Consider the following 13,153-nt stretch of genomic DNA (forward strand, 5'->3'; position numbering starts at 1 on the left):
CGCGTGATCTAAGTGCACAGGAATTACCAAGGAAGACCTCTTCCGGTCTGAAATCAAAGAAGCTTAGAGTAGATCTTGCATAACTGGATTTGACTCCTGTTCCAACTGAACTAACCATGTGTTTTTATGTTCTGAGACAACATACCTGCTGAACTCAGTCTCCGGCTTCCTTGCCTATAAAAGTGGAGGTAACGGCACCTGCCCTGAAGAGCTGTTATGATGGTTAAATGTGAAAAAAGATCCTTGTGCAGGAGCTGGCACTGTTTCTTCTTTGACAAAGGACGGCAGATACAACACCCGCCTGAGTTTGCTCCCGAGAAAGACAACCCTAACCTTCAATTCTAACAGAATCAAGTATCCAGGGTTAGCCAAGCGAAGCCTCCTGAGAGTGAGTCCACCCTGTTCTCCCTTCTGTCAAACCCTTTAATTAGATAACAATAGATATTCACTGTAGGAAAGATTGAAAATATAAATGGGCAAAAGCAAGAAAATATGTATCGCAAATAATCCCACTAGTAAGAGTTAACCACCATTAACTTTTTAGTGCATAACCTTCCATAAACTATTCAGTGCTTTTTAAATAAAAATAAAATTTCATTAAATATATATATATTATTCTTTACTCTTCATTTTCATCTTTCTTTGCAGTGGAAGTATTTCAACATCATCACTTTGAATAGCAGCAGTCAACTTGACAGATGTCCTGCACCTTTTATAATAAAACCCTTTCTTGCCACCCCTCAGGGGATTGACAGTGGCTGTTGTAGTACCTATTCCAGCCTGTTGGGGGGACTACAGGGTTGACACCAGAGGAAAATGCAAGAGCCACCTTAAGCTGTGTGTTTCAATACACGTTGGTAATCACAAGTACATTGATTCCAACACAGCTCATCTCAAACAAGGCCAGCAGCTGCTCAGTGTGCTTTTTTAAGCCACATTTATTTCTAGGTCTTGGAGGAATGTAAGATATTTTGGAAGTCCTGCACATTTCTGACTTCTCAGAACTTTAAAAAAATTAATATACACAATATAACAATACACACAAATATACACAGCACACTTCACTTATATATATACATATATATATAGAGAGAGAGACTACATCTCATATACATAATACACATTGTACATAATACATAAAAACACATAAGTAAATATATATGTGAAAATATTTTGCACTAATATGTGTACACTATTTTGGGAAGGAGGGGCTATCTCACCCCTTTATTGATAATAGGAACACTGGAAACCCAAGTTCTACCACTTCCAATGAGTAATTTAGGTTTCCTTGGCAGAAAAGAGACCCCAGTCTAGAAACATACATCCAAATCTCCACCATGTACATAATAAGATTTTGCCTTTTCCTGGGTTCATCAAGGGAAAACTGCTTGGCACTAGACTGTGATGATCACAACCACCATTTCTCTGTGCTGTACAGGTGTGGACATCAGAGACGTTCAGGTGAAGAGTCTAACCCACTAACCACCTAGAAGAGCCAGTTTTAACCACTTATACTCAAGCCAGGGCTCTCGTCTTTGCCTCAGTGTTTCTTTCTCAGGTTGCAGTTCCCCAGGAGGAGAGTTTGTGCTGTGCGCTTAGCAGGGGGTGTGAACATACAGCGAGTGACGAGCGCCTGACCCTGCCTTGCTCTCGGCTGACGGAAAGGGACTGGAAAGGCAGCCAAAATTCAGGAGCTGGCCCGACCCCACTCTGGTCAGTCCACAAATAACTGAAAATTGACTCTCTTTCAAAGCCTTCTCTCTGTCAGATCATAGACTCAGTAATGGAAAGTTGAAAAAGAACCTTTGAAAATACTTCTGCCATATTAAACATATTGAACTAAAAGGTGGAATTATTTGTAGAATCCCACCTCTCAGACCAGAGGGGTTAAGGCTTGGGCTCAGATCCCCACAGAGAGAAGATGTACAACCCCCGAATCACACATTGTATCTCCTGCATTGTTAATGATCCTCCTCAGTGGGAGACAACAGAGGGGGGAACCCACGGGTCGTCCTCCACCAAGGGACTCTGTTCATAACAACGTGCCCTGCTTTTGCTATCACAAGAGTCCCAGTGAGTGCTAACAAGCTGGCACAACAGGCTAATTCGAAGTGTGGGATTAATACCTTAGTTTAATGCTCTCCTATTTGGGTAAATGGTTTGCATTTCTAGATTTTTAAATTTGGCATCCAATCCCTTGAAAGGGGGACCATTTGGCCTCTCTAATCTCTGTCATGTCAGCCTTCTCACCTCAACGTGGCTTTTCAACGTTTCTGACTTTAGTCTGTGTGCGTGCTGCTTTCCTAGCTTGTCTTCTCCTCTCTACTGACCATCCTACTCGAGTCCCAGCTCGAGCTATTTTAGCACCTGAGGTGAGGCTGTGGAGCCATCCTCAGCTCCTGGGGCCAACTTGCATGAATCAATCGAGCCATGGCTGTGGGAGAAGAAGAGAGAGAGATAAGGGGGAAGGATGGAGAAGCAGATGGTCGTTTTTCCTGTGTGCCCTGATTGGTAATCGAACCTGGGACTTCCACATGCCTGGACTTCCACATGCCTGGACTTCCACATGCCTGGTCGACGCTCTACCACTGAGTCAACCAACCAGGGCCAACAAGACCATTCTTTTTTTTTTTTTTTTTTTTTGTATTTTTCTGAAGCTGGAAACTGGGAGAGACAGTCAGACAGACTCCCACATGCACCCAACCAAGATCCACCTGGCATGCCCACCAGGGGCAATGCTCTGCCCACCAGGGGGCGATGCTCTGCCCCTCCGGGGCGTCACTCTGCCGTGACCAGAGCCACTCTAGCGCCTGGGGCAGAGGCCAAGGAGCCATCCCCAGCACCCGGGCCATCTTTGCTCCAATGGAGCCTTGGCTGCGGGAGGGGAAGAGAGAGACAGAGAGGAAGGGGGGGGTGGAGAAGCAAATGGGCGCTTCTCCTATGTGCCCTGGCCGGGAATCGAACCCGGGTCCCCCGCACGCCAGGCCGACGCTCTACCGCTGAGCCAACCGGCCAGGGCCAAGACCATTCTTTAACTTCACCTTACTTGACCCTTTACTGGCATCAATACCAATGGCCACTCCCTCCATGAAATTCCCTTTTTCTTGGTTTCTGTGAAATCACCCTCTGGATTTTCCTCTTTCTTCCTCCATCTAACTTCTAAATAAATGTTGGTTCAGTCCTAGGCTATTGCCTTGTCTCTCTTTCTGCTTGTTTTCTTTAGAAAGTCTCAAACATTTCCATGGCTCCAAACATCATCTACATCATCCCAAATGTCTGCTTCTTGCCTGGACCTTTCTTCTGAGCAATGCCTGGAAAGCCTAACCCAGACATTATTTTTGGTGTTTATGGAGACAAGTCAATTTTTCATATAGATCATTTAGGTCTTCATAGAAAAAAAACTCTTATCTTATGGTTTTATTGCCTCTTTAATCCAAAGCAGGCACTAAAGATGACCATCTGATAGGAATCGAGGCAAGATACTTTATTCATGTAGAAATATATTATCAATAGACTCTACATTTATACCCCGACAGCTCAGTTCACCACCTGCATTGAAGCACTGAAGGAGAAAGCAAAAAAAGGAATTAGGAGGGAGGAATCGTGTCTTTCACTCAAAGGTCTCCAGTGCTCTGCGAATTGTCTTCTACATAGCATGCTTTGCCTTTTTTTTTCATAAATGAACAAATGAGGAATTGAAGGACAAGGTTGGCTGTACAAGTGAGCTCAGCATGGAGAGAATGGCTTATCTACAGTGAGCACCTGATCTCTATTTGTTAAAATGAACTAAGTAGCAGAGGAATAGATCATGAGCCATCGCCAAATAGAACAACGTCTCGGAGCAGTTGGCTTTGTATTTCTCCAGCAAGTGAGTTGGGGCTGGGAAAGGGTTTTCTAATCAGGCCACTAATAACATACATCTTGCCAGCTGGTGAGTTAGGATTCCACAGAACTAAGTAATCATTGGTTGGATCATGTTGATAATTTTACAACCAATTATCCTTTTAAATTGGCTGATCCCTCCAACTCTTGGGATTTCTGTGCCTATATACTTTCAAAAGCAAACTGTTCAATACAGCTGATAAACTAAACGGACATCACCCAGAGCCATGGTCTCTGAGTTCTTTCTGACACTAGGGCGTCAGATCCCTCCCAGAAGTATTGACAGACCCTCCATGGTTTTCACTGGAGGCATGTTTCCTCGGTTTAGCCTATAAATAGACACTTTGCTGCTTCAGAGAATATAAATCAGCTTAGTGGGACACTCTTGGGGTAAAGAAGGGGGAGAGAAGAGGGAGGAAGACATTTATGCTATTCGATGAAATGGAAATCAGGAGTGCGGGTGGGTGACAGCTTGGGACGTGGACTCTCCATGTGTTGGAATACCTGACAAGCAGCCCGAAGGTGTCTTCCTTCAAAGGAGAGATCACACTGAGAATTGGCAAGAAGTACAGTCGGTCTACTGATGCTTCAAACCATTTCCACCTATTAGAAGATTTCAATGCTGAACACAAATTCTGGCTCCCTGGGAGAGCACTTGTATAGAGAAAAGCTGTGTTGCTTCTGCAGTAACTCATCTCTTTGTCCACACAGCTTGGTGCTTAATGAAAAATGCGTTTTGTTAGCTTTCTGCAGCTCTGCCTCCGGCGAGTCACAGCCAATAATCCCCCCTCTCACAAAGCAGCAGGCTGATTCCTCCCTACCCCTTTCTTTCCTATATTTTGTGCACTGAGCATTAAAATAGCATTTTGCTATTACTAGACCAATTAGTATCTACCCTGCTACAAAATAAAATATACTCCCTGTATGATGCTTAATAAGCCTCACCTTAGCAAGTTGTTCCAGTATTCAATCTATTCTTCAGGCTGCTGCATAAACCTACTTCACTTCCTCTTATACTTCTCTCAGTGAAGTCAGAAAATATCATTCATTCAACAAATACTTAATGCATGCTTACTCTGTGCCAGGCAATGAGATAAATGTCAATACAGATTTCTGACCTCATGAGGCTTACAGTGCAGTAATGCAGCTAAGGATCACACAAGTTATTATATAAAACTATTCTATTGCCACTGTGACAAGTTCAGCAGACAAGACCATGTAGCAGGTGCCCAACATGAGTTGTTGAGACTTGATTGGCTTAGAAGGGTCAGTGAAGGGTACCCTTACAAGGCATCATTCAAGCTGAAATCTGAAGGATGAATAGGGTGGAGGAAAAGAAGAGAGAGCATCCTAGGGAATGGAAGAGGCTGTATGGGAGCTGAGGCTGGAGGGGCCAGGCAGGTCAATAAAAAGGAGAACAGAGTGTGAGGGGAGAAGGGGAGAAAAGATGAGAAGAGGTAGCAAGATCAAGATCAAGCAAGGCTTCACACAGGTCATCTTAAATACTGTGGACTTTGTTCGAAGAAAATGGGATGCCACTCAGGATTTTAAGGAGGGCAAGAATATGGGTAAGATTTTATTGAGAACCATCACTCAGCACTATGAGGATAATGAATTGAAGAAGGCAGAAGTGGAAGCAGGGAAACTAGTTAGAAGCTACGTGGTAGACTTCACAAGAAATTAGAACGGTTGGATTAGGATGACTCAGTGGAAATGGAAACAAGTAATAATAATAATAAATCAAGATTTACCTAAGAGATAAAATGTACAGTACACACAGGAAGAACTGAGACAGGGGTAAACAAAGAATGCCTTCATGGTTTTGGACCTGAATAGACAGATAATGGTGCCATTTGTAGAAACAGAGAATGCTCAAAGGAAAGGAGTTGGTTGGAACTACTGAGAGATAAGGGTACAGGAGTTCAGTACTACACGTGCTAAGTCAGAGAGAGATATCTGTGAGATATTTGAGTGAAGAAATGAAGTAGCCAGTTGGATATATGAAGTACTTTGCATTAATGAAGATCATTCTAAATTATAGCAGAGTCAAATACTATACATTTTTTTGATATTTTTCTTAGAAAGCAATATGTTCTAGAACTTCACTGCTCAAAATGGACGTTGCTAGGCACATGGGGCTACTTAGATTTAAATTAATTAAAATTAAATAAATTTAAAACTCTCAAGTGCTCAATGTGGCTAGTGATTAATGCAGTGGATAGTACAGTGGATATTTCCATTATGGCAAAAAGTTCAATCAACAGCCCTGTCTAGAACATCAGAGGGCTTGCTATTTACTACACTCAGCTCTGCCTAGTCTCTCGGTGAGTATTTGTCATTCTATCAACACCAAGAAATGGAATCCCACTATACTGCATGCCCAAGACAAAGCTTTGAGGTTGAAGATGAAGAAGATATGTAAAATAAGGAATGATAATCCTTGTTATTCAGATATCTTTCGATCTATCTTTAAAAAACAGGTGAAGGATGAATGCTATGGAGAGAGTGTATAAGGGGCATGGGGAGAGAATTCACATTGTAACAATATTATCAGATCAATTGGGGCGACTAAAGTCAGATGAAAGTAGGTGCAAGAAGACATTAAGTCTTTGTTTAGATTTTGACAGAAGATTATGAGATGGATTCATGGAAAGAGAGGAAACAGTATTTTCAAAAGGTGGTGTACTTTGGGAATACCAGCCATGTTTTTCGAAAACGAACAGAATCTGAGAATCTGCTGAACCGCATAAGAAACAGAGTAACAGAGGGAAGAGTCCCTGGGTGGACAAGCAGATGCATTAATTGTGCACTGATGTAACACTGAGGCTAACTCAGACACTGAGCTAACCCCTGGGGATATCAATAGTAATGGGATCCTGACCCTGTACTCTAGAGACCCTAGTCTAACCAGCCATGACCAACTACCAGGCTGTCAGGATAGAAGAGAGCCGATAAAAATAGGCTTTACAAAATATGCTCTTGCTCAATAAATATGTAAACTAAACACTATATTTGCAATATATAAGGCAAATATCTCACCAAAAATGCATATTCTAAAAGTACTATACTCCTAGGTAGTGGAATTGTGGCTAGAAATTCAAATGAGGGAAACACGTGAGGGTCCCTGAATGAGCTGTGACAGGACAGAGAGGACACTGAGTGCTTCTCCTGTGCATGTTTTCACCGACTTCATTCATTTTTAACCCACATGAACCAGCCCTAAACTACAGAAGACACTCTGGGTTACTCCTTAGCATTTTAGATTTTAAAATCTATTAATAACATAAGCTATAGCTCAAAGTCTACAGAGCACTGCTTAACATTAAGTTCAAGGTCAATGCTGGACCTCCCGTGAAGGAACGTGAGAAGTGTGACAGGGCTTCAGCCTGGGCTGCATAGAACTCTCTGGCCTCCTCGGGCGATGACGGGCTTCCGGCTTTGGGAGCGGCCACTGAGCTTTCAGGACGAAGACCGGAACCTTCCTGACACCACCTTTCATGCTGTTTCTTGGTGTTACACAGACACGGCTTCCACTGAAATTTCATTTTCTATTGGAATTAACTGACATTTCTTTTCTACTGATTGGTGTGTAATACTACTAAATTAAATATTGATCTTTAAACATGTATGAGCATATTTAAATTCCTTCAGATGTCTTATTTTGCTATGTACTTCGTATCAGTTCTTATTGAAATAACTGTCCACCTGTACTATGGCTAGCTTCAGAGAAAGATATTTAAATGTATTCTATTTTGGTAGACTTAGTTTTAAAAACATATACTTGCTTTAGTTGCATAAACTGATGGAATTCAGCCATATCAATCATTTCCCACTGAATTTCTTGTGTTTTATTGCCTACTGTGAACACTACTAATGCCAGCATCTTTCTGTCTAGCTTCTTTTTTCCGCGTTATCAGAACATTGCTATATATTCAGACCTGACGACTTCCTACAAGATTCTAATGTATCACATACCATATCTGCATGATAAAACATTGACTCGTAGTCTAAAATCACTTAAAATGTGTACAGCAAAGTGATTAATTTATTTTCTAAATCATTTTCCCGTAGAGTTGGAATGTCTTATCCTTAGCTTTTCTTTTAATGTTCCTATAACCCTAACTATCAAATTAGCAGACTAAAATACCAGTACTACTCAGTGCTGGCAAGGGCGCATTCACACACTGTTGGGGGAGAGGGGTGTAAACTGACACACTTTGTCTGCTGGGCAGTGAGGGAGAGTTAAACAGCATGCATGACAAACCTTAACAGTGAGAAAACCTTTTTTATTTTTAAGTGAGAGGTGGGGAGGCAGAGACAGACTCCCTCATGTGCCCCAGTCGGGATCCACCTGGCAAGCCCCCTACCAGGCAATGCTCTGCCTATCTGGGCCACTGCTCCATTGCTCGACAACTGAGCTATTTTAGTGCCTGAGGCAAGGCCATGGAGCCTTCCTCAGCACCCAGGGCCAACTTTGCTCGAACCATTTGAGCCATGGCTAAGGGAGGGGAAGAAATAGAGAGAGATAGAGAGGTGGGGTGGAGAAGCAGATGATTGCTTCTCCTGTGTGCTCTGACTAGGAATTGAACCTGGAACTTCCACATGCCGGGCGACACTTTACTGCTGAGCCAACCACCCAGGGCCAACATGAGAAAACCTTTAACATAGCAATTTTACATATAAGAATTCATCCTGGTTATGATATTCATCTCAATGTGATTGATAAGTGCAAAAATTCAGGATACCATGATTATTAATAGAAGACTAAATGAACTATAGTGCATCCAATAATGAAATTTTATGTATCCATTAACAAGGGTTACTAGAAATGGATTTGGTGACGTAGAAAGGTGGCCCTGACACAACCAGTCTCAGGAATACCATTTGCCTTAAATGTTATGCATGTGTATACACACAAATATGCATGTGTATACATATATACAGAAAATATCTGGAAGAACAGAAGATTAACAGTGTTTTTTATTGAGGCATTTTTCTCTTCCATTCTTATCTACATGTTCTAATTTTTATATAATAAACATGTATCGCTTTTATAATTAAAATATTAACTTTTTAAAACAGCTAAATTAAACTTTTTTTTAACTTGCTACCTCTAGATCTACCGGGGTTTGGAACCCATCAGATGACCGCCTTCCCACCCAAACCCAGGCCCCTGGCTCAGCGCCCCTCACACACGAGCAAGGCTCCTGCTCACCAAGCTGTCCTGGATGCATGGGGTCTCCACAAGCCTCCGGACTCCGTTCTCCACGGTGACTCCCAGCCAGTTGAGTGCTGCCCAGCACCACAGGTAGTCGTGCCCGCCATGCCAGTAGCTCACAAATGTAAAGGTCATCGCAGTGGAAAACAGTGTCCCCAGCAGGCCGTGCTGGGACCCACCCACTGGAATGTACACATACCTAGAGAAAGAAGAGGCCGGTAAGAGCCATGAGCCATGCAAAGGGCTGCCCTGTAATACAGCCAGTCCCAGACTTGACTCTTCTGTCACATGTTGATACGCCCCACAAGCAGACCCTTCCTTATTTCCAGGAAACCACAGAGCACTCCTTGAATTCTCCATCACATAAGGAGTCAACAAAAACACAAGCCTCAGTCCTGTCGGGCTTGAGGGAAAATGTACACACAGCTAAAGACGTCTTATTACCAAAGCAAACAGCACTCACAGGAGGCAGGGTGAGGAGTAATGGATTAAGTCTCTAAAAGGAATGTATCCAGTTTTTTCTGATTTACTTATTTCACTCCGTATAATATTATCAAGGTCCATCCATATTATTGTAAATGATCTGATGTCATCATTTCTTATGGCTGAGTAGTATTCCATAGTATATATGTACCAAAGTTTTTGATCCACTCGTCCACTGTCAGAAAAAACTAAGAACTATATGAATCCATACATATATAGGACATAAAAATGAGACTCAGAGACATGGACAAGAATGTGATGGTAACGAGGGGGGGGGGGTAAGGAAGGAGAAAGAGGGGGTGGGGGGAGGGGAAAGGCCAAAGAAAACCAGATAGAAGGTGACGGAAGACAATTTGACTTTGGGTGAGGGGTATGCAACATAATTAAATGACAATCTGGAGATGTTTTCTCTGAACATATGTACCCTGATTTATCAATGTCACTGCATTAAAATTAATGATAATAATAAAATAAAAAAATAAAAATAAAAGGGATGTATCCAGCTTGACCAGGAGGTGGCACAGTGGATAGAGCATCAGACTGAGATGCAGAAGACCCAGGTTTGAAACCCTGAGGTCACTGGCTTGAGCGCAGGCTCATCTGGTTTGAGCACAGCTCACCAGCTTGAACCCAAGGTCTCTGGCTTGAGCAAGGGGTCACTTGGTCTGCTGTAGCCCCTGGTCAAAGCACATATGAGAAAGCAATCAATGAACAACTAAGGAGTCTAAGGAGCTGCAAAAAAGAATTGATGCTTCTCATCTCACCCTTCCTGTCTGTCTGTCCCTATCCGTCCCTCTCTCTGTTTCTGTCACACACACACAAAAATACATATTATATAAATATATGAGGAATGACTGACTACTGTTTATAGAAATTTTGCAGATAATTGTTTTATAACTAAAACAAGTTAATAGTAATACAAATACTCTTCTCCCCTAACATAACTGTTTCATTTTGAGATTTTTATTGTATCTCCTATATTCAAGTGAGCTGTACTGTATATGTCAGAAAACCCAGTATAGAATAAAAACCTCTCATCATCTGCACGAGTGGGTCTTCATATTGGATCCAATGCCAACAAGGACGTATTTTCAAGCTGGTGACAAGGAAGCACCAAGCTCCATAATTACTTGCTCAGCTATTTCAGGCGACTCTGGGTGCTGGGGCTTTGTTACTTTGCCTTCAAAATGATAGCCAACAAAAAATTCCTTTTGTTGTAGAAATTCATCTATGGCAGGTCTCCAAGGACATGAGGCTGCTTGTTTTAAACCAGAAGAGTGCACGGTTTCCAGGCTGGGAGATAAAAGTCCCTTCCTCCCTCTTAGTTTCTAGGAGGCGGGTGGTAGGGCAGAGGCCGAGGAAACAGGTTATTTCCTTTTACAAATTCTATCAGTCTTGTGTCAGCTCCATCATTAATAACAACAGAAATGGGTCTCTCTTTGAGAAAAGCAGTAGTATGACCCCGCTCCAGTGCACGGTGAAATTGATTTCCCAGTGGAAGAAAGTGCCACCTCTTAACAAAGCAGAAATAAAAGACTTCTTCCTGTCTGCGAGTGTGTGAGCTTGGGCTTGCCCAAGGCCCGCCCCTGCCGGGCTGGCTTCACAGGGTCACGGCCTGCAGAGGTGCTGCCTGAGGCCGTGGCACCATCTGCAGCCACCTCCTGGACATCAGACCATCTCAGAGAATCGATGCAGCACAGCAAACTTCCGATCAGGGGAGTAAGTGATGTAAAATGCGGATGGTCTTAAAAATGCCTATCCTTGCCCTGGCCGGTTGGTTCAGCGGTACAGCGTCGGCCCGGTGTGTGGAAGTCCTGGGTACGATTACCGGTCAGGGCACACAGGAGAGGTGCCCATCTGCTTCTCCACCCTTCCCCCCTTCGTCTTCTCTGTCTCTCTTTTTCTTCTCCTGCAGCCAAGGCCCCATTGGAGCAGGGCTGGCCTGGGTGCTAAGGGCAGCTCCATGGCCTCTGCCTCAGGCACTAGAATGGCTCTGGCAGCAACAGAGAAATGCCCCAGATGGGCAGAGCATCGCCCCCTGGTGGGCGTGCCGGGTGGATCCCGGCCGGGCGCATGCGGGAGTCTGTCTGACTGCTTCCCTACTTCTAACTTCAGAAAAATACAAATAATAATAATAATGCCTACCCTTTTGTGAATATCCATGAGCTAGGCGCTTTATGTGTTCCATTTCTATCCATTAAAACTACATCGCAAAACACCAATGGCCAGGCCTATTTTACAGAGGAGAAGTGAAATCAGAACCTAGAATATTCTGGTTTCAGATCTTCCAGGCCTGTGTGCTATTATGCCATTTATCGTAATGGGGCCATTTCCTAGGGACATTTTCCTCTTATTTAACCAAATCATCAAAGCAGTTTCCCCAGAAACACCTACTAGAATTTTATTAACTTCCTTGGTAGGAAAGGAATCTTGCTTGGGAGAAAGACGCTCATTATTTCAAAAGAGTTTAGGCCAAAAAGCTCTGTTTCAGAGGCCAGAGGTACAAGTTTAGTTTTTAAATGAGCTAGTTCTTCTGTTCCACATGCAGAGATTACACCTGCCAGCTTGGCCAGCCTGCATCCTGCACCTGTCTGACCATGTGAGAAGTAGGGCGTAAGAAGTTGGTGGCCGGGGGTTGTTGCTGAGTAGGTGTGTGTAAAGGGAGAAGAAAATATCTATTTCCATCTTATCCACTATGAAAAACTCGGGAATATGCCCTACAGTTGGGGAAAGAGGTGGTGAGAATTTATGCCGTAAATACATCTATCTACCTTAAAGTCACAGCACCCCCCTTTTCCGGGACCTACACAATTGCTCCCTAGCTTGACACATTGTCTTCAAACTCTTTGCTGAGGACTATTCCCAGACTTCCTCAGGCTAAGAGGATGGGGCACCTAAGATACTTGGCTTTTCTGTCCCATGGCTTAAGTTGAGGTGGACTTGGAGGGCCCCATCTTGAAGTACCACCGCGTGGCTGGGTGGAGGCAGCACTCAACAGCTGACACACTCCTCCAGCTCTGCCTCATCTTGCCAGCCTTACTTCCCAGTGGTTCTCCTGATGACTCTGAACTCCTGAACCAGTGGGATTCTCACATCTCCATCCCCTCTGATTTTCTCATTCCTGTTCAGTTACATCCAATTGCTTTTCCACCTCTTCCAGGAAGGATATTTTATTTATTTATTTATTTATTTTTCTTTTTCCGAAGCTGGAAACGGGGAGAGATAGTCAGACAGACTCCCGCATGTGCCCGACCGGGATCCACCCGGCACGCCCACCAGGGGCGACGCTCTGCCCACCAGGGGGCGATGCTCTGCCCCTCTGGGGCGTCGCTTTGCCGCGACCAGAGCCACTCTAGCGCCTGGGGCAGAGGCCAAGGAGCCATCCCTAGCGCCCGGGCCATCTTTGCTCCAATGGAGCCTTGGCTGCGGGAGGGGAAGAGAGAGACAGAGAGGAAGGAGGGGGTGAGGGTGGAGAAGCAAATGGGCGCTTCTCCTATGTGCCCTGGCCGGGAATCGAACCCGGGTCCCCCGCACGCCAGGCCGACGCTCTACCGCTGAGCCAACCGGCCA

The 13,153-nt window shown here is 43.9% G+C and overlaps 1 protein-coding gene across 5 annotated transcripts in view; it reads right to left on the bottom strand.

Annotated features, from left to right (window-relative positions):
• HHAT (hedgehog acyltransferase) overlaps positions 1 to 13,153 on the bottom strand; it is a 287,861-nt gene that overhangs the window by 60,475 nt on the left and 214,233 nt on the right. For all 5 annotated transcript variants that reach the window (XM_066366058.1, XM_066366056.1, XM_066366059.1 and 2 more), the window contains one exon: positions 9,098 to 9,299. In XM_066366058.1, the coding sequence (XP_066222155.1) occupies positions 9,098 to 9,299 (202 nt within the window). The remainder of the gene's footprint in view (positions 1 to 9,097; positions 9,300 to 13,153) is intronic.

The sequence above is a fragment of the Saccopteryx leptura genome, chromosome 2 (genome assembly GCF_036850995.1).
Source record: "Saccopteryx leptura isolate mSacLep1 chromosome 2, mSacLep1_pri_phased_curated, whole genome shotgun sequence".
Lineage (NCBI taxonomy): Eukaryota > Metazoa > Chordata > Mammalia > Chiroptera > Emballonuridae > Saccopteryx > Saccopteryx leptura.